At 35.9% G+C, this 21,490-nt stretch overlaps 1 protein-coding gene across 2 annotated transcripts in view; it reads right to left on the bottom strand.

Moving 5' to 3' along the window:
• Positions 1 to 813: 813 nt before the first annotated feature.
• Positions 814 to 21,490, bottom strand: part of LOC127786461 (serine/threonine-protein kinase BSK2) — a 33,945-nt gene continuing 13,268 nt past the window's right edge. The window contains exons 5-10 of one of the 2 annotated variants that reach the window (XM_052313873.1): positions 20,663 to 20,801; positions 12,321 to 12,406; positions 6,746 to 6,934; positions 6,488 to 6,646; positions 2,288 to 2,401; positions 814 to 1,540 (exon numbers count right to left, since the gene is read on the bottom strand). In XM_052313873.1, coding sequence (XP_052169833.1) covers positions 1,289 to 1,540; positions 2,288 to 2,401; positions 6,488 to 6,646; positions 6,746 to 6,934; positions 12,321 to 12,406; positions 20,663 to 20,801 — 939 coding nt within the window. In that variant the 3' untranslated portion in view covers positions 814 to 1,288. The remainder of the gene's footprint in view (positions 1,541 to 2,287; positions 2,402 to 6,487; positions 6,647 to 6,745; positions 6,935 to 12,320; positions 12,407 to 20,662; positions 20,802 to 21,490) is intronic. The other variant, XM_052313874.1, reaches the window with a different exon arrangement.

Here is a 21,490-nt window from a genome sequence, read left to right as displayed (position 1 = left end):
CTGCTTCCATGCGGCCTAGGGCCCCCCTTCTGGCTACATGAAATAGCCAGGTGGGCTAATGGCTGCCACGTGGCATTTCTTCTTAGATTTATTGTTTTATTATTATCATTATTCTGACAGGCATAATAATTATAACTATAATTCTAATTGAACAACTAATAATGTATTTAAATAATAATTTTTAAAAAATATAGCATTATTTTTATATATGTATATATGCGAGGATAATTAGGGGGGCATTGGGCAACCAACATAAGGTTGCCCAATGCGAGCAACATATCATTTCTTAATTACAGAGATTAGAATAATTGTGGTGTCAACCACTTACAAAGAAAGCAGAAAGGAAAAAAGAGAGAATTATTGGGGTGCCCCATAAGAATGTTTGAGTGGTTTCAAGGTACTTGGATTTTGAAAGACATGGGGAAAAGAGTATAATCCTATTATGCTTCATATGATGATCTCTTTTACTTCATTCAGATTATGCGTGGACGTGTCTCTCTCCCATATGTCATAGATGGGTGCCCTTCAATGCTTCCTATTACACCCTAAGCTCTTCCAAATGTGACAAAATTTGATTGGTTTAACCAACATATAAAACATTTCAAACTTCAAGTTTTAGAAGGAAATGGCATTCTTCACGCAGAGCCCAACAAATTGGGCAAGCATGCCCATAAAAGCCAGACAAAGAAATTGCAAAGAAAAATGCAACGAGAACACAGCCTTTCCTGCAATTGATGGCTTTGGATTTGTCAGCTAGCACCAAATTACCCTTTGATGATAAGACCGTCAAAGCAGTGAAATTGGAGGCAAAAATGTCAAAAGAATAGCGCTCAAATAGTGTATTATGTAGCTCTCTGAAACAAATTCAATTGCCAGACACAAGTTCAAATGCTAACAAGCATAGAGCACATTTAACTGTTCAACAAACTGGATTTGAGCAAGGCAGTAGCCGAAGCTTGTGTTATAGCGAGCTCTCTTCATCTAAAACACAACCTTTTGATACTGGAAGCCCTAATCAACGAGTTCAACCAATTTCCATGCAACAGAGAAACGGGCTAAAACAAAATGAAATTGATGGGCAACTAATAAATATACTTATTTGGCAATTATAAGAGCTTTATACATTTCTTGGCTATGATACTATCTTGTCTACAACAGACTAGGTACTGAAAAAACCATCTAATTTGTTTCCCCAAATGAATCTCTCTTGCAGCCTATTAGCAATTGGATTGATCAGATTTTCCTGAATGAAGCAGAAACTGGAGTTGCAGCCATCAGGTTGTTGAAGTTAACCGCGCCAGCTGTTTTGTTTCTTGGCCTCAAAGGAGGCTCCATCATTTAGCATGTCTTGAGCATCAGTTTCCATTCCAAGTTTGGATAGGGCAAGAGCCTGCATGTAGAAGGCAGTGGGCCACTCAGGCAAGCACACCTGAGCCTGCATGGCATCCCTTAGGGCTAATTCAGGTTGACCAATCATCAAGTAGGAAAGGGCTCGACGCACAAAGACAGTACCAGAAGGGACAGACATCATTGATACCAACTGCATTTTAGTAGTAGTGGTTCAGGCAGAAGAATAAGAAAAGTTCATGAAACAAATTCCTCACACTAGACAAATAGGAAGGGGATTTCTACTAATGTTGCTCCTCGTTAACCAAGGGTAGCATAAGGGATTGAAATTTTTATGAGGTCGTGGTTTTTCAAAACTTAGTCAACTAAAGACCTGAAGTGGGCACAGCATTCATTTTTTGTTATGATATAATCACTATAAATATGCTAGTTTCTGACTACATGTTTTTCTCCTTCGTTAACACATTATCACCGGCATATCAATCACAAATTTCATAGGTCTTGGAAGCCTCTGACTAATGATGTGTCCAGGTACATGCGTCCAAAATTAAAACAATCTAAAACTAATTCTAAGCAAACTCCAAAAGTCGTAGATATATTTTCTGGAAATTATGCTGTAAAATACATTGGGCAAGCAGGTATCAATTTGCACAGCAATAATGTATTTAATGTTATAGACAAATGCAATTCTGGCTATTCACATCCTCATCGGTGAATCACTCACTTCTTTTTGAAAAAGATTACCTTAAAATAAGAAAATAAGAGAAACAAATACCTTAAAGTAAGAAAATAAAGGGAAAAGAAACCTTTTCAACTGAAGCCAATCTTATGAGCATACCATGTCTCACATTAGAGTAACAACAAATTTAATTTTATCGTGTCCTATATAAATTATAATACCCGAGTAAATGAGTTCACAATTAGAGTAAGTGTATACCACCTTTGAATAATAATCAATGGCATTCTTGAAATCCTTGTCCCTAAATGCAATATCTCCAAACTTCTTTGTATTCAACATATCTTGAACTTGTTGAGTCCATTCTTGGAATGATAACTACACAGGGATGCAAGACCAGTAAGATGTAATAAATAAATGTACCAAAGCCAAAAGCATGAAATCTAGAACTTCAGATGATAAAGTTACAATACAAAGACATTCAAGCCGACGGAGAGAATAGCAGACGATATACCTTCTTGAATACAATAACATGCAGTAAAATTTAAGTGTAGTACAGATCAAAAATAGTGATGGACTACCAAACTAGTTTGCAGTGGGTCAGGTGCTGATCTAACTGCAGACTGAAAAACTTTTTAAACTAATGGAAACTTAACATAATAATTGGTTTCACTGCAAAGGGTACTTGGTTCATCACTTGTCAAATGTGTTTGTTTCTCATATTCTGCGTCACTATTGTTTTTTTGTAAGCGGATGCACTTTGGCTTAGTTTGTCCACTTGCCACCCCTTGATATACATTGTTGAGCTCTTAATAGTTAAGCGTTGGGACTAATGGTGTCTTTGCACAGTGTAAGATCTGTAATTTCAGGACTTTCAGAAGTCCAGGATTCAAGTCTCATTATAAGTTAGTCTCTCTAATACACATGTTTGCTGTCCATACACCTTTACCCTGTGCATATGTTACACGTTACAGATGTGTTAAGAATCTTGATACACATTGTTACTCATTTCTAACATTTTTAACTTCTGGGATTAGGGGTAACTTAAGATTGGAGTGAGCATTGTACTTGAACTATGGAGGAAAATCATAGAATCTAAATGTCTCAAGTGAAGCATTAGAAAAACTGAATATATGGAATATAAATTCCATAAAAAATAAAAGTTTGGATGATGAAACAATGAGACTTGAAGATCAATTACAACAACATATCAAGCCTTAATCCCACTATTTGGAGTTCGCTACATAAATTTTAACTCACCAATCAGTTATATGATCATCGTATCTTCTGCATGGCCCTTATAACTTATATATCATACCTAAAAGTCTGCCATCAAGTTTTTCTTGGTCTTCCCCTACCTCTTTAGTAGACTTGTACTATTCCATCCACTCCTCACAGGAGCCTCTATTCATGTTCTTCTGACATGATCAAATCACTTTAATCATATTTCATGCAACTTATACTCAACAAGAGCCACTCCAACCTATTAAACCTAATTTTTTATTTTATGTTTTCTTGTATGATTGTACATCCATCTTAATATCCTCATCTTCTTTATGCAGAAATTTTGCACAAGTTGATTCTCTATTACCCAATATTCTATGCCATATAACAAATCAGGTCTTATAGCCATCTTATGGAATTTTCCTTTTTAGCTTTAATAAAATCTTACTATTGCAAAAAACACCAAACACACTTTTCTATTTTAACCATCAAACCATAATCTTATGGGTTACATCCTCATTAATCTCTCCATCTTTTGGGACAATTAATCCAAGACATCAAAAATAACATTTTCTTAAAATGACTTGATCTTCAAGTTTCACCATAACACCATCCACACTCATGCCATTACTAAACTTACAATACATATATTCAATTCAATCTACTCAAGTTAAAACATCCATATTCTAAAAGGTTCTTCTTTATCTTGATCTTAGTGTTAATGCCTTTTTTTGTTTCATCATTGATCTTAGTATTAGTGCCTTTTTTTGTCTCATCCATCAAGCCAATATCATATACAAATAGCATACCCCAAGACACCTCTGCCTAAATATGTTTTGTGAGTTCATCCATTAATAGAGCAAAGAGATAAGGGCTTCATGCAGAGCAATAATGTAATCTAATTGTAATTGGAAATACCTCAATATATGCTTCACATGTTCTGGCACATGTTTCTACTTTATGTTACACGTCTTTCATAACATGTCTTTTATTTATTTCTATATCTTCTCATTAAGTGCCTTAGCAACTAGATAACTTCCACTGTTGACCTACCAAACACGAAACAAATTGGTTTTCAGACACCTTGTTTTCTCTCCTTAACCTCAATCACTCTCCCCAAGTTTCATAGTGTATTCCCATTAACTTGATTTTCTATAATTTATAAAACTTTGAACATCTCCTTATTTTTACAAATAGGCATAAAGTGCTCTTCCTCCAGTTGTCCAACATCCTTTTTCACTTAAGGATCACATTAAATAATTACGTTAACTGAAAACTATGAAACACGGACACATATAAGAGGACACAGCAACACGGGACACGGTATTTTTCAAAAAAGTAGGACACAACATGGTATATTAATTAATAAAGTAAATTTTTATATTTGTAATGATATAATAAAATATCAAAATTATATTCCAAACTCATTAAATACATAAATAAAATAACATATCAAAAGAGAAATTATCAGAGAGATTGGGCTATCACATAAAATAATTTTACATATATCAAGTATATAAAACATTAAAATTGGAGGATAATCAAGAAGAATGAACTATGAAGAACATATTATATTTTATTACATATATCAAGTACAATCAAGAAGAATTAACTTCAGAATATATTAATATTATGCACTATACAGTAAATGAGGACTCAAGCAAACTCATAGAATTCAACTAGCACAATAGAAATTGAAGGTGAAACTGAAAAGTCATCTTGGTTCCTAGCGAAATCCAATACAGTACACTGCATCACTTGAAAAACCCAGTCACAAGAAGCAAGAAACTTGACAGACTATGGTCACTGCACCACTACATCACTTGGAAGACACAGTCCAGTTGCCACTCACCATCATCGCAATGTTGCTAGTCATTCACAGTCCACACCAGATCATCCCATCTTGGAAGTCCGACCCTTCTTGTCCCTCACATTCCATTCGCAATCAAATATAAAAAGAATGGAAGCTTGAACGGGCTGGAGATGGAAGAATTGTGCAATCGAAACCGAAGATTCATGCATAAAACAAGGTATAGAAGAAACACGATTCCTACTCTAAACACGTCTTTGAAGTGTCCAGGAAGGGACATGAGTATCAGTCGCTTGTCCCTTCTAAAAATAATAAAAAAAAAAGTGTCAAGACACACCATGTGGGTGTGTCCAACACGTGTCACTGGTGTGTCACCGTGTCGGTGCGTCCGACACACTGGCAACACCAACATGGCAACCTCTTAGGCATGCCCGTGCTTCATAGACTGAAAACTCCTCTTCTCCCATGCAAAAAGAGAGGGAGCAATTGGCAATGTCATGCATAGAATCAAGGCAAGATGGTTAAAGAGGAGAAGTCCATCCAATATTTATATAATCATAAATTCCCTTCAAAACTCAGAAAATATAGTTTTATTGGAGGATTATAAATCATCTTTGTTGTTATGACTAGAGTTATTTATCATTTTTAAGTAACCAATATGTGCAAATTTGAACCTAATTGAGATAAGGATGTTACAACAAATATGTGGTTGTACAAGAAAAGATAGAATTAGAAACAAAATTCACAAAATAAGGTTAAAGTAGCACCTATTGATGGTAAGACATGCGGGACGCAATTAAGATAATTTGGATATGCAAAAAGAAGACCAATAGACACACTTAGCGGATAGCATAGAAGAAATTTGTAGCAAGAGAGGTAGAAGAAGACTAAAGAAAACTTAGTGGAAAATCCTTAAACATAAAATAGAGAATAATGACCTCACAAAAGATATAACCACGGATAGAAATAATTAGAAAATTGGAATTTGCATAGCCAACCGCATCTAGCAAGATTAAGACTTGAGAATCTTCTTGTTGGGACTATAGATGCCAAACAAGTTTGCTGGCCGGGCCATTCTAACACCCAGAATGGTTGGCCCAACACAGAATGTTGGCCCCAGTGGGCCTTCTTTTTTTTATTTTTTTTTTAATATATTGCATATATTATGCTGCTAACTGCCGCATAATATATGCAGCAATTTATGCAACAGTTGGAGTGCAGTGTGAAAGAAGAGGGAAGCGGGGGAGTGGTTAGGTCAGGCCATACTGGCTCTTAGCATGGCCCAGCTCAGTTGACATCTCTAGTTGGGAATTAATGGTAACTTAAGAAAGGGCTTCAATGTGTTGCTAACATAGAAACATGCATTTTCCTCTCATTTACAGTTGATCATCAAGATTTGTTAGTATCAGAACAGGACTTAATTTCCTTACCTCATTTTCTGCACCCTCTTCATCTTTATAGCCTGTTTTAAGCAAGATATCATGAACTGCAGTCAGGTCCATTCTTGCACAAGCCTTTCCAAGAGGGGAAAGCATGGTCGGCAGCACCACAGGAGTTTTTGTCAGACCCATCAAAACATGGGATGCGACCTACAAATATTAATATGAACTAAAATTATAGCCATCTTCTGCATGCAACAACTCAATAACAAATTCCCAGCCCAGTCAAACTAATTAACTAAATTTCACCTCTTTCTGCTTTTGCAGGGGTGCTACTGCTGTGAGAAGAAACTTGACATCTGGTCGATCTCTCGCCTCATATTGAAGACATTTTGAAGCAAGTTCAACCAATGCAGTTGCATCTTCCTCAGCATACTGTCCTTCCAAGGATGAATCCATCAGCAACAACACATTTTTGCCCCTTATCAAATCCAGTGCCTTGAAAAACAATGAGAAAAATGGGCATAAGCTTCAAATATACCAAAACAAAAACAGTGATCATAGATTTTCGTATATGCCAGACTAAAGTTGAAAATGACAAGATATAAAACTTGAAACACTATAAAAACATAAATAACCATTTAGACATCCAAGTGATATCTGTTAACGTGAATAAATTTGAGCATTTTTCTTTTCATCTTGTGATGATGAACTCACAAAACACATCCTAGAAGAAGTGCCTTGGTGTATGCTATTTACAGACTATTGTCTTGGTAGATGAGCCAAATAATAGTAATACTAACTTGACAAGTAAACTTGAATTATGGATAAACCACCTTTAAAGTCCAAAAGTTTTAACTTAAGTAGGTCAAAAACTAAATATATGGTATGTAAGTTCAATAAATGTTGAAAAATGGATGATGTCATTGTGAGACTTGATGATTGAGTTCCCATGGAAATATCCATTTCTATTTCTCAGATCAATTGTTGAAAAAAAGGAGAGGTTATGGAGGATATTACTAATAAAATCAAGACAGGATGCTTAAAATGGAGAAATATGCCCAATGCCCAAAATTTTATGCTATTGTAAATCTTCTTAAACTTAAAAGGAAATTTTATTGGGCAGATATAAAACCACATTTGTTATGTGGCTTAGCGTATTGGGTAGTTAAATACCAACATATGCAAAACATGAACACAATCGAGATTAGAATGACACAGAGGAGTAACATGATGCGGGAGACGCGATTAAAATAATCTGGATGTGAGAATAACACCAATTGATGAACCCAACACCTGTAAAACAAATGGATGAAATTTGTAGCAAAGGAGGGTGAAGAAAACCAAAGAAAATTGGTGAGAAACCCTTAAACATGAAATATGATATAAGGCCCATAGATAGTATAAAACCGCGGACAGAGATAATTGGAGGTCTAGAATTCATGTAGCCAACCCCCCTAGGGAGAATAAGGCTTGTGATTGCTTTTGTTAACCTATTCTCCCTAATACAAAGCATATAAAACCATGGACAGACAAGAGTGGAGGTTTAGAACTCATGTAGCCAACCCCACCTAGGGGATTAAGGCTTGTGATTGTTTTTGTTAATCTAATCTCCCTGAGGTAATGGATTTGAAAAATATTTGTCCAGTAAACCAGAAAACAAGATTGCTAGCTTCCAATAAAGGAAATCTGAGCAAGCATCCTGGTTTCATTTGGCAGGAAGTTTCGCACATGATTTGAAGGCATTTTCAAGTTCACTTGGAGGAAGATTTTGTTATGAAATAAGTCAAATGTGTGAAGTCTGAACCTCTTTATGGTTCACCTTAAAGGTGCTTGGCAGTCAAACTGAAACAAAAATCAGCCACAAGATTCAGTTGCCCGATGTCAAAGAACTTAAGCAGATCAAAGATATGCCAATCTTGTACTGAAATGACTTGGATCAATTTTTGCTCTATATTTAAGTTACACATGATGAAGGTGTAACTAATAATTTTTTGACAAGCAAGCACAAATATGCGTTCATTGTGTAATAAAATCTACAATAATTACTTATGCAAGGATATTTCTGTGGGCAGCACGATAGCATACTGCCTTATGTAAATAATTCTAATATAAACATGTATGTTAATCTTGAAATCCTGAATCTTTACTTGACACTGTTAAATGTCTCTAAGAGTTTTCAGTCACAAGCAGTTCTATCATTTTGTTTCATTTTCTCCATTGACAATATTCTAGGGATTTTTTTATGCTTCCCAGTGAGAAGCATTTTACATATGCTGTAATCTCTAAAATTGTGGCACTCTGTTAGGCCTTCTAGTTTTCTTTCTGCTCATTGCCTAGGTAGAAGTTGAATGGTAGGTTGTTGGGAATCTTGGACCTTCTACTGCACTGCCCCATGGTCATCTGACCACATATAGGTCCAGATGTCCTACAGCAATGGAAGCACCACAAGACAAGCTTTAATCAAGGAACAATTTCCTATAAACTAACATCTAAAGACAATCAAGCTTTTGCCTCACTTCAATGGAGGTGAAATGTTTTGCCTTAAAAATTAACTTTTGAAAAAACTGTAAAAAAAGTGGGGATATCAGAAAAACCAGCACAACCAACATGATCCAAATTCTACTGTTGAGTTTGTGCTGAGATTCAAATTAGCTTAGTAGAAGTAGTTCCTTTTAAAATTTTGTTGAAACTAAACAATAGAGCAAAGTTCATTAAAATCTGAAAGTTTGAATGATAATGCCACCAATAAGCTTTTTGACAAATTTTACATTTTAATAAGGAAAATATGATTCCAGTAAACATGCATGGTAACAAATGAAAATTTAAACCCTTTGAAATACTAACTTGAAATAGAAGCACTCAGTTGCATACTCCTTAGATGGGAAATAACTTCAATTATATGTCACTGGCAAATGCATATGATCATTCACGTTACCTCAAGCCAGTAGGGAGCAGGACACATAGCATACTTGTAGAAGATTCTAACAAGTTCACTAGAACATTATCTAATCACCTTTTTTTTTTATATGAAAAGACCATTTTTCTGATTTCTTGCACTCGCCATTCACAGCAATAGTTTTCATATTATACATTTTGATACTCATCCAAGTTCCAAGGTTATGGGTACCAAACTTTTACTTTAAGAGAGTCCAGAACATATGCTCTGCAATTGTACTCTTAAGTACCAAAGCAATTCCCCCAGCCCAATCTGATTCTAGAAAACATAGCATTGATATTATCTGACCATAAAGCAAACTCAGCAAGACAGAATGATCAACATCACTTCACTCAATCAAAGACAACGAGTTCTCCATTGCAAAATATGTCAATACAACCAGAAGGGAAAGACATTCAATAATAGTCATCAAATGATTGACAGCAACTCTTCCAAATGCTTAGCCATAAGACAGAAGACAATTTTATTTTTTCTACCTGACTACACTCAATCAGATGTGGTCAGGACCTTTTTCATGAGGCAGCAAACACATGCGAGTATTCATAATTAGCAGATAGATCGTGATGCTCAAATAAAGGAACTACTATTTGCTCTAATACAATCTGCAAATGGTTAATTTGTTAACTTATATATTTGATAGATGGGTAAAACAACTATCTATATATTGAACACCAGCATACAGATGATAGAACCTAAACATTTTGTTTTCCCTTTTTTTGATCAGGTGACAACGAACCTAAAACATCTAAAAATCAAGTGCCATAAGAGGTCCTAAGATTGCCCAAAGGAGTAACTTCATTATCTCAATCCAACTCCATAATTTAATGCATCAAAAGGGAACTTCAGTTTCTATCCAGTAAGTCCCCAAATTAGTTGCATGTAACTTAACATCTTTGCATTCAAAATAAGAACAAATTTGCATGCAGGGATTAAAACTATGCACCTCCACATAAAGCTGATGTAGTAAAGCAAAGGGAAGCAAAGCTAAAGGCCCCCAGGGGGCAATGCACCCAAATAGAAGACATCTGACATTGAGTTGGCCAAAACAGGGGCATGCTTGCATTGAATTTTAAAGAGGATCAATAGTCAAATGCAATATTTGAGAGTTTAGCACTAACAGACATACAACAGATAATACAGCCACCCACCATAGTGTTGGTTTGATTTTAATGATGTTTTGATGATGTGTATTGTAACACAAAAACTTTAATAAATGTTGCTTAAATGATATCAAAATAAGTGTTTTAAACTTAAAGGTTTTGGACATGTTGAAATAAGTGTTTTGGACTTCAAGGTCTTGATCTTAAACAATTCTTGAGAATGGTTTTGAACTTGTCTTTTCAAGTCAATAAAATCTTGTGGATTCTAAAATATGATCAAAGTTTCAAAAGACAAAGAAAGTAGCTTTAAATTAGAAGAAAAATCATTTAAACATTGAATCTAGTAGAAAAATTGTCGACCCATTTTCTAAGTCTGTCGCTGGTTCTTCAGAACTATCGAATTCCTTTTCTAGACCATCAACTGGTTCAGATAAAATGTCAACTACTTCCTAAAACAAGTCAGCCAATTTTAGTGCATACCTTCTAGATCAATGTTTTAGGATTAAATAGTCTGTTGCTTTTCAAACCTGGAAAAAAATTTCAAAGTAAACTATCAACAGTTTCTGTTCGGGAAATTACTAATGGCTAGTTTCCTACAGATTGATCATTTGCTATTTTGATCTCCAATGACTAGAATTCTACAAGGGGCATTCAAGGCTATAAATACCAGCCATTTTGAAGATCAAAGCAGCTGTTGAAAGAGTGGGCTTGTTCATGTAAGAGATCAAATCTTCAAATTACTTTTGAGCTTAATTGTTTCAAACCTTTCTTCTTCAAGGCTTGATCTTATTCTGTAAATTTATTTTAGCCTTCTTGTAACAAAATCTCGTGTTGAGATTCTTGTGTTCAGTTTTGTATTTTTTATTCTTCTTTGTAAGGAGTTTCCTAGCGAAAAGTGCTAGCAAGTTAGCGGGATAGCTAGCAGTTGTATTTAACTGTGGTTTCAGTCCGAATTTGATTTAGTGGATTTGAAAATCTTTAGCTAGGTGCAAGAGTAATGGATGTAGGCTAGGAAGGGTCGAACCACTATAAATCCTTTGTCTCTTGTGCAATTACTCTTTGCAAGCATGAAATAGCACTTCCATTGAAAAACTATTTTGGGTAAAATCATATCTTGTTTTTATTCTGAATTTTTTCTTTTTGAAATCATCCAAATTTTTATTCACCCAATTCACACCCCCCTCCCCCCGACTCTTGGGTGTGTGGTGCCATATATATCAAAGTCTACCTAACACATATATGGTGTTCAAGTTTATCCAAAGCCCATGTAGCTCATCTTAATAACTTATTTTCTCTATGAAGTAGAAAAAATTTACTTGAATCTTCAATAGTCATGCATTTCAGTGATTTATTTTTTATATATAATTGGGATGTAAACTACTACTCAAAACCTAGACTTAAATTTCCAAAATTTACCAATCTCATTCTAAGAAACTTTTCTCTCTAAAATGTCAAAAATTCCTTATATAGTGAACTAAATCAATTTTTTAAAAGGCATACAACCAGATGTTCTTTTCCTCATGTGATACAGTGCAGCTACAAGGGTCTGTTTCATAGTGGATGATAGTAATATATCTCATCTCGTGCATGCAAAATTGGTAATTTCTAACTAGAGTATATCATATGCAAGAAAGTTGGTCGTCAAAAACTTCTCTTTTACAGGAGCCTTGTGGTGGTTGTCAGTTCTACAGTTTATAGGGTAATCTATGTGCTATAAATTTCCCTAGGGCAGTACCATAACACAAATACAAGAAATAAATTTTGACCAAAAAGCTAAAAGGAACAGGTAATTGATATCGCATATATGCAATAGAGCATATAGTACATGACTTGGAGGGATATGCTTTCCACTCAGAAGGTCCAGCAGAACTGTTCCATAACTGTAGACCACACTCTCTGGGATGACCCTACCTGCAAAAAGTCAGCACTCAAATTATATGGACCGGATATATTTTCTCAAATTGTTAGTGACATTTCCATTTAGGTAAAAAGAGGCATCAATTCAATTAAACAAGCTAGGAAGAAATTATAAGCTAAATATGAAGCATAGTACCATCTAATGGCTCCAAGTTGAACAGAAGAAACCCAACAGGAGTGTCTGAATTGTTGTGTCCCCACCCAGTTTTGTTTATTAGTGTTGATGAGCCTTATGTAATGAGGTGTAATACTAAGGATATAGCTGTATTATCTATGTATTTATTTTTCAATAGAAATAAAAAACAGAGACATCCGTAGTTGGTTCTCCACTATTCCTTCTTTTTGTGTCAAGTTAACATAGTACGAAACATTATTTATTAGTACTTTTCACAAATTTAAAACTACTATATAAAACTAAAAATATAAAATCCCATCACATAATACTTTGTAGATTTAAAAATGTATTATATTGTCCTACAATTAGAAAAAAGTTAATAACAACAATAACACAGATTTATAATGAAAATAAAACTCAAGATAAAATATTTAAATAAAAAATTAGAAATTACAAAAAAAAAAAAATTATCTACTCATTAAGAAAATTATATGTGGTATCCAAATAGTCAACAATCAACATCAACTGCTTTCAAACATCTCAAATTGTTATTTTATTTTCTAACTTTCAAAACAATAGAAAAGAAAAAAAAAAAAAACTGGCATGGTTGACCTGGAGCAGTTCATCCAGCCTGTTCAACAGCTCAATGGCCGTGTTTTTCTTTCAACCAGTTTTTTGTTGCCAATCGGACAGGTTTTCAATTTTTTTCTCAAAACAATAATTTTTAGTTCCATTCTCAAGAAGGTGCATGCATCCTACTATTGAGTCATGCAATAACTATAACGACTGGGCTTTATTATTAGGTTCATTAATAGTGTAACACCCCACTTCTCTGGAGCGATACATAACGTAAGATTTCGGGGATATTTTTTTTCCAAATAAAAACCCATCACAAAAACGGAAACTCAACATAAACCGTTCCCCGAAGATCCCGTTACACCTTCTCAGTATATCAACTATGAACCATCAATAAACTAAGACAGGTTCACCAACTCAAATACGGAAGCTAGATTGAAACCTTAACAGATCATAACCGAAACCACTTTATTCATATTATAAAGTCAAACCACGTTTACATGACGTCATCAAAAGTAACAACATAATTGAAAACGACATAAAGTAAACTATCCACTAATTGTCGTCACTCCTCGACAATTCATTTTCCCTTCACACCGCTGCCTTCACCTGGAACAATTAAATATTCCAGAGATATAGTCCAAATTAAATGATGAATCATCTAAGTGAGCGTTTAAAACACATTTTTCATGAATGAATGCAAGATATGAAATAAACCAATACACCTGGTAAGCCCTAGCCTAAGAGAATCCCAAGCGCTTAACCCTACCACAGGAAAAGAGCAATCTCTCTAAAAGCTATGCCACCATACCGACTCGATGACACGACGCGATTCTAGCTTAAGAGGGGCAAGCCAACGCATCTCTCCAGATTACGCTTCCATTCTAAGCATCCGGAAACCACCATACAATCCCAACTCCAAAATTTCATATGGACCACCTAGTCATCCTCGTGCAACTTCCCTGACCAAACGGCTTGGCAAGGAAACCAAGGCGGCTATCCTGACATGCACACCAGCATCAGATACCCCTATTATTCCGTCACGCCCTTGAAAAATTAAGGCTACACTATCCAGACAACATTCTAGGCTGACATCCCACATGAACAACACAATATGGACCACCTAGTCGTCCTAGTGCAACTTTCCTGATCAAAAGGTCTGGCACAGAAACTAAGGCAGCTATCCTGACATGCACACCAGCACCAGATACCCCTATTATTCCGTCACGCCCTTGGAGAATTATGGCTACATTATCCAGACAACATTTTAGGCTAACATTCCATACGTACACAGAAAACTCAAGACAATGCCACATTTCACAATTCAAAGCATCATATAAACAACAGTTTTATAAAATGCAATGCACGAGTACAAAATGTTTAGGGACGAACCTCCCTCATAAAACCTACCGTCACCGGTTACCATTTGCATGCAACAAAACCATTTGCATGAACAAGTCAAGTTTGATAGTAAACAACTCACAACTTAAAACTAAATTTCCAGGTAGAACACTCACAAGTCAAAAACCAAGTTTTATGCAAGTAGGAAAACTCACCTCGACGTATTCAGATTGCCCCGATCCTCGTGCACGACCTCGATTTGCATGCCAAATCACAAACACTTAAATTTATTCTCAAACTCAAGCCAAGATACACCCTAAACACCATATTTGAAGCATCAAAATCCATTTTCCTCAATTTTTCTATAATTTCCTCTATTTTCTCCGAATTTTCACCTCGATAATTCCAAAATAATTATTTCCTCTACCATTTTCCCAAATATTTCAACACAATAAATCCTAAAATAATTAAAGAAAAATTCTGAAATTAAAATTACCGAAAATGCCCTTGTCATGCGCCTTCACGTGCCTAGCGCATGGGTGCGAGTGAGAGCTGGCGCGTGCAATCACATGCCACCGTCTTCCTCGTTGATTCGGCTGCCGACGGTTGCTCTGATGACCATGAAAATGGTACCCCCTTAAAGCCCTTCTTCAGTTGATCACAACGCCACCGGTTTCAGGCCGAAAGGGCACCGGAAAGTGCCTCAAAAGTCGAGTCACAGGTCGCGGTAGGCGGACCGCCACCCGATTCCGGCCAAGCTCCAAAACTGTTTCAAACTCACACCAAACGATCCCAAATGCTCCAAAAATGATCCTTGATGCCTTGAGACCAAAAGCCCTCTATCCCTTGCCTTTGATTCTCACCAAAACGTGAGCAATTTGTGTGTAAAGAATCAGCCGAACCCTTGCCCTTTTATAGGCGATTTCTGGCCAAAATCCGGCCAATCAATTGCCAATCCTTGGCCACCAAGTTTCCTCACGTCGTATACAACCTCCCCCAGCTCCTTCCCGGCCGTCCCATCGCCGAGATCGACTTCCATGTGCGGCAGATTTGCGGCGGCCGAAATTCCATTGCGTTCACATTGCAACTTTCATTTATTACACTTTGACCCCATGTTTTCATCTAATCTCAGTTTGGCCCCTTTCATGATACCCCTGATCTTTTCAACACCATCACTAAGGCCCACAAGTTTAGTACTTCTCATTTCACCCTTGAAATTCCCAAAAATCTATCGTTTTGACCTCCCTCGGGCAAAATTAAAAAATTGCACTTAGGCCCGACTGGTTGATTTGACCATAAATCCATTCGCTTCAACCTGAAATCACTTAAGGGTTGTTCTATACATAAAATATTGGTCCTTAACACGCTCCGTTGACCTTCCGGACATCTCCTACGTCGATTTGGTTTTCTCAACCCGGTCGACAGCTATACCGAAAACTGTTCCCGATCCCATTTCTTTTGATTCCTAAAATCATAACTTGTATTACTCGTCCTTACTATACCATTTTCCTTAATCATCTAGGGTCCGGAGTGCTCCTTTAGTCTAATTCGGTCGCCTAAAGCTACGTTAGTGTACCCTATAGTCTCATTTTTTCGAAAATTCCATTTATGCCCTTCATTAAATATTATTTATATCTTCAAATCATTCTCGGGTATTACAAATGGCTTCAGACCATTGTAGATAGATGCTACCATTGAGTTTTTTGGTAGTGTACTCCTAAGGTAATAGCATACATATTAGAGATTTTTAACTTTGATGTACTCCTAGTGAATACATGTAATTGAAAATTAATAAGTTGAAACTTGTACAACTGAAAGCCAAAAGCTTTACAAGTCAAAAAGGTTCAAATTATACAATACTCTGTCAATTGAGTGCTTCTGAGAAGCCAAAAACACCATTCATTCAATCTAGTTGGGACAAGTTTGAAGTACCCATCAGAAGTTGCCAGTGTGCAGAAAACAACAAGCTCTCAGCGCATGGGTCTTATTTGCCAGCATGAAAGTAGAGGTTATCCAGTGATCTTATTTCACCAAGATGATCATCAAAGGTAAGCACAACCTCCTATACACTGCTTTGGTCAAAAATATGGCTTTCCTTATAACTTCTAAAGACGTAGCTGTCATGAACCTAGGGTTTAGCTAGGGTTTGATAGGAAATTGATGGAATTCAAGAGAGTTTGAACCGAGAACAAAGAGGAATGGAGGGAGAATTAGAACAGAAAGAGGGAGATAACAGACAAAATTGAGGGGGAAATGCAGACAAAACATAGAAAGAGAGAGAAGCAAAGGGAAACGAGAGAGATTAGAGAAGTTGAGGGAGGGAAAAGCAATAAGATCCAAGAGGGAGAGAATGTAGAGAGAGAAAATCAAAAGTCTCAATTTGATACATTTCACAATTATGCTTTCTTTATAGCTCCAATAGCTTTATATAGCTACTTCTCCTAGGTAAGTATTTCTGTTATAAAAGTAAGAGAAAATATAACAACTAAAATAACAAAATAACTACTGCTAAAGTACTATTATATCCTTGGGGTCATGATAGTCCCCCCCCCGCCAGAGAGAGTTCTTGTCCCCAAGAACTTACAATAACTGGCCACTATTCTTCATCCAATCCCTACCTCCTATATCGGATTTCCTCTTCTTCTCTTCTTCCTTTCTTTCCTTCTCCTTCTAAGCCTTTTCCTCTCCTCTTACATTCCGTTGTTGTTGATTTTCTTGCAAATATAAAATGTAAACTTCGCAAATCACCATGTCCAGGCTCCCTTCCACAATGTCAAAACTCCCAAACTAGATGACAGTAACCTTCTCTTCTGAATTTGGTCTACACCATGTGATATGACAACAATACTGACATATTGTCCAAGATCAAAAATGCTCAAAATTGCAGTGAGATTTTCTTTGGTTGGAATTATCTTAACAAGTGACTCCTCAACTTTTTCCAAAACAAAAGGAAAAGAAGCAGTACTCTTAGAATCTTCTTTTTCAGAACCATTCCTGCCCTCAGCCTCCAGCTTTTTCCTTTGGTCTAAGTCCTCATCGGCTGCTTATCCACACCTATCAGCTTCCTTAGAGCCAGTGTAAGATTGTTTTGGTCTGGATTGTTCCATCAAAACTCCTTTAGCTAAATGTGGACCGTCACAATCTTGTGGGATGCTAAGATAACTTTTAGGCGGCAGCCCATTCTTTCTGTGAATGGTTCCAGCACCAACTCTTGCAGCCTAGCCTTCTCAACTACTGCTTGTACCGTGGCAGGACACATCATTTTCACCATAGGCCTCAACGCATCGTTAAGGCCATTAATGAATTTCAACACAAAGTAAGACTCATTCAAGGTTGGATGAGAATTGAGCATCAGCGCTTTCAACTCCTCAAAACCTGCCCTTATAATCTGTTACAAAGCCTTTTTGTTTTAGGTTATTGAATTCTTCACTGCACCTCTCATCTCTAACCTGATTTAATTTTACTCCACCCGTTATCAGCCAACTGGAAGCATTAGGCATGCTTCCAATGCTTGCTCAAGTTGGTCCTACTGTGAATCTATAGCTTTCCTTTATCTCTCTGAAAGCTAACTCCAAGGACAAGTAATGTCAAGATCTCCACATGTCGCTGAATCTAATCTCTTTCTTTGAAAAATCGATCCAAATACTCCTTAGAAAGTAACTTAGCTAGAAGTTGAATTTGAAATCTTTTGGCCACCATGATCATAATTTTGTCTAGTTGTCTTTTGAATTTAGCGCATGTTTCTTCAAGTCTTGCATCCATGGCTCGCTTTTGAAACTACTTCCGCTACGCAACTCTTCCTCCTAAATTTGATCGACTCAATTGCAGCTTCCTGATTCACCTACTATCCAATTTAATAACCTAGATCTAGCCACTACTATTTGCCTATTCCACTTCAATCACTGTTCAAGTTCAGTAAGCCTAATCTGTTGTGCAACTTTGATACCTCCTAAACCTGATTGAGTTTGTTCGGTCTTCAAGTTCGCCTATTGTGATCTGCAAAGTCTACATTTTATTTTTGTAGGAAAAGCAAAGAAACGTAAGAGAAGAGAAGAAAAGACTTAGAATGAGAAGGAAAGAAAGGAAGAAGAGGAAATCCGATACAAAGGGCAGGAATTGGATGAAGAATAGTAGCTAGTCATTGTAAGTCCTTGGGGACAATAACCCTCTCGAAGAGAGGGGAATTGTCATGACCCCAAAGATATAATAGTACTTTAGCAGTAGTTATTTTGTTATTTTACTTATTATATGTTCTCTTACTTTTGTAACATAAATACTTTACCTAGGAGAAGTAGCTATATAAAGCTACTAGAGCTATATAGAAAGCATCATTGTGAAATGTATCAAATTGAGACTTCTGATTTTCTCTCTCTACATTCTCTCCCTCTTGGATCTTACTACTCTTCCCTCTCTCAACTTCTTTGATCTCTCTCGTTTCCCTCTGCTCTCTCTCTTTCTATGTTCTGTCCGCATTTCCCCCTCAATTTTGTTTGTTATCTCCCTCTTTCTGTTCTAATTCTCCCTCCAATCCTCTCTGTTATCGGTTCTAACTCCCTTGAATTCCTCCAATTTCCTATCAAACCCTAGCTAAACCTTAGGTTCATGACAGTAGCAAGGAAGTAGCACATTAAGGGTGCATGAGGTGGTTTTCCAGTTATCTGGTTTCACCGAGATGATCATCAAAGATAAGCACAACCTCCTATACACTACTTTGGTAAAAAAAATAAAGACTCTGCATAAAACTCTACATAATTGCAGCCTACTACTGTATTGTTGCAATCACATAAAACTACAAACCTTATAAAATATAAATAAACAATATTTCAAAAACTTCAAAAAGTTAACATGTATCCATACACTATGATAGCATGTAAACTTCATACAAAATAGAAAAATGATGTACAACAAATTAGAATTGCCTTAAGAGTGAATTTATTTTGAAAAACAAGACATGAAGGCATCACCAGCATACCCTTATAATACCCCAAAATAAATAAATACCTGTTAACAATTTCTAACAAATAATAATTTTTTAGCCTTATAATGTGGCCAAATGCATTACTGAACTAGATTAGGGAATATTTAAGGTTTCATATAAAAGATAAAAAAATTGTTAATAATTCAGGGTGAATAACTATTCAGCCAAATAATCATTCCAAATGTGTAATTAACCAAACAATAGCATACAAACAAGTAAAGAAAAATTAAAAAAATCCAAAAATAAAATTTCAGGATATTACAGTATTAATAAGCTTTCACAGGAAAACTTTGGCACAAAAAGAAAAAAAAAATACCAGCAATGTTCATTATATTGCATTCAATCTTTTGACAGACACCACCATCCAGATCAATGCCCTAGACTCCTAGGATACTCATAACAAACTCAAAAGTTGCTAACATAAAGAAGTTCCACTTCCTCATTCAACTAAAGAAATGCATCTGCCATTAAAAATGAAGCCCTCCAATGGAATACAATAATCTATGAATACTGATCTTGTCTTATTCATAGATGAACATTAGCATGTCTCAAAACCTGGTGTACAAGGGTCCTATCATTGCACAGTCAATGAGGTTCAACATAAGCAGCCTTACCTGCATGCAAAGAGTTTGTTTATGTATTTTGGATCTGCTACACCAAGGCCGCAATGCTCTTGTTGCACCAAGGGCAAATATAGGATGCCTTCGGAAAAACAAAGAAAACAAAGGGACCCACACTAAAAAGAAAAACTTCCAATGTATTCCACAAAATAATTTTCCCGCAACAGTTAGTAAATTGAGTTAATGATTTTTTTAGTTTTCCACAATCATATTGATCCAAATCCACAAAGTTATACTCATGTTTCTACTCTATGACTGAACAATGAAAATCAATCCAGCACCTTATTCACAGATCATCATCCTAATCTAAAAATTAACAGACCATTTAATAAAAGATTATTATCTTTTATTATCAAATACAACAAGATCCCCACAAACAAACCTTTTTGAAAAGTCATTATCTACCAATAATAGAAACACACACATACACACCAAGAAAAAAAAAAAACCTAGCGGTAGTAGCCAATAAAAGAAATTAACAGACAACAGAGACAACAGACTCAAAGTATTAAAAAGAAATTATGAGAAGCCAACTCCCTTAACAATTACATTCTTTGACAAATAAACAGAAAATCAGCATATGTCAATGATTGAAACAAAGTGTAAACATGTGGATGTACCTGTGCGCAAAAACTCAGGAGGCGTATAAGCCAGGTTGGTGCTATAGCTTTTTCCATCTCGGCTATTTTTCATAAGACCAAAACTGGACAGTCGGGGGTCACCATTCTGGCAAAATAACAAAAGAACAGCAAAGACTACCTAACTTCACTATAATTGTCCAAAAACAGGGTAGAAACATATTGCTTCTAGATCTTTACTAAAAAATGAAGACATTTGCTTCTACAAGGAAAGGGCAAACTATATAAGCAGTTTATTACGTTTTGAAAGGGGTGAAACATTTCATTATATTTGAAGGACTGTGATAAAGAGTCTTGATGGAGTCAGAGACAACTCCATCAGACTGTTATCATTTTTTTTGGAAGAATGAACTTAAACTGCAAGTAGGGAAGAAATGGTTCATTTGTGTAATCCAGATTGGGGGAGAACATCACAACATATGTATCAAACTGGACATGTTCGACATTTGTGCTCCAATTTGAGGGAGAGTGTTAAGAGAATTATGATTTTTAGATTAGGCAACTATATATTTGGTGCATATTCTTAGATGTCTTTTCTATCTTCAAAGTATATTCTTTCCTTTCATTAGTGTAGAATACAAGTATATAATCCTTGTACACCTCATTCATGGAATTAATAACATACATTCTTTTGTTTTACAGAGTAATATTTTAATGTCATTCTCAACTATTCTCAATGTCTTCAGAAAACTATATAATGCATTAGACAAATAGCAGTGACCCATTGAACAGAAATAACATTGCTGTTCACTTCTTTTTTTTATGTGAATTGTTGTGCGCTTTAGAACCACACTAAATTCTATTGGATCC

This window comes from Diospyros lotus, chromosome 12 (assembly GCF_014633365.1).
Source record: "Diospyros lotus cultivar Yz01 chromosome 12, ASM1463336v1, whole genome shotgun sequence".
NCBI classification, from domain to species: domain Eukaryota; kingdom Viridiplantae; phylum Streptophyta; class Magnoliopsida; order Ericales; family Ebenaceae; genus Diospyros; species Diospyros lotus.
This window is presented reverse-complemented; position numbering and strand designations above follow the sequence as displayed.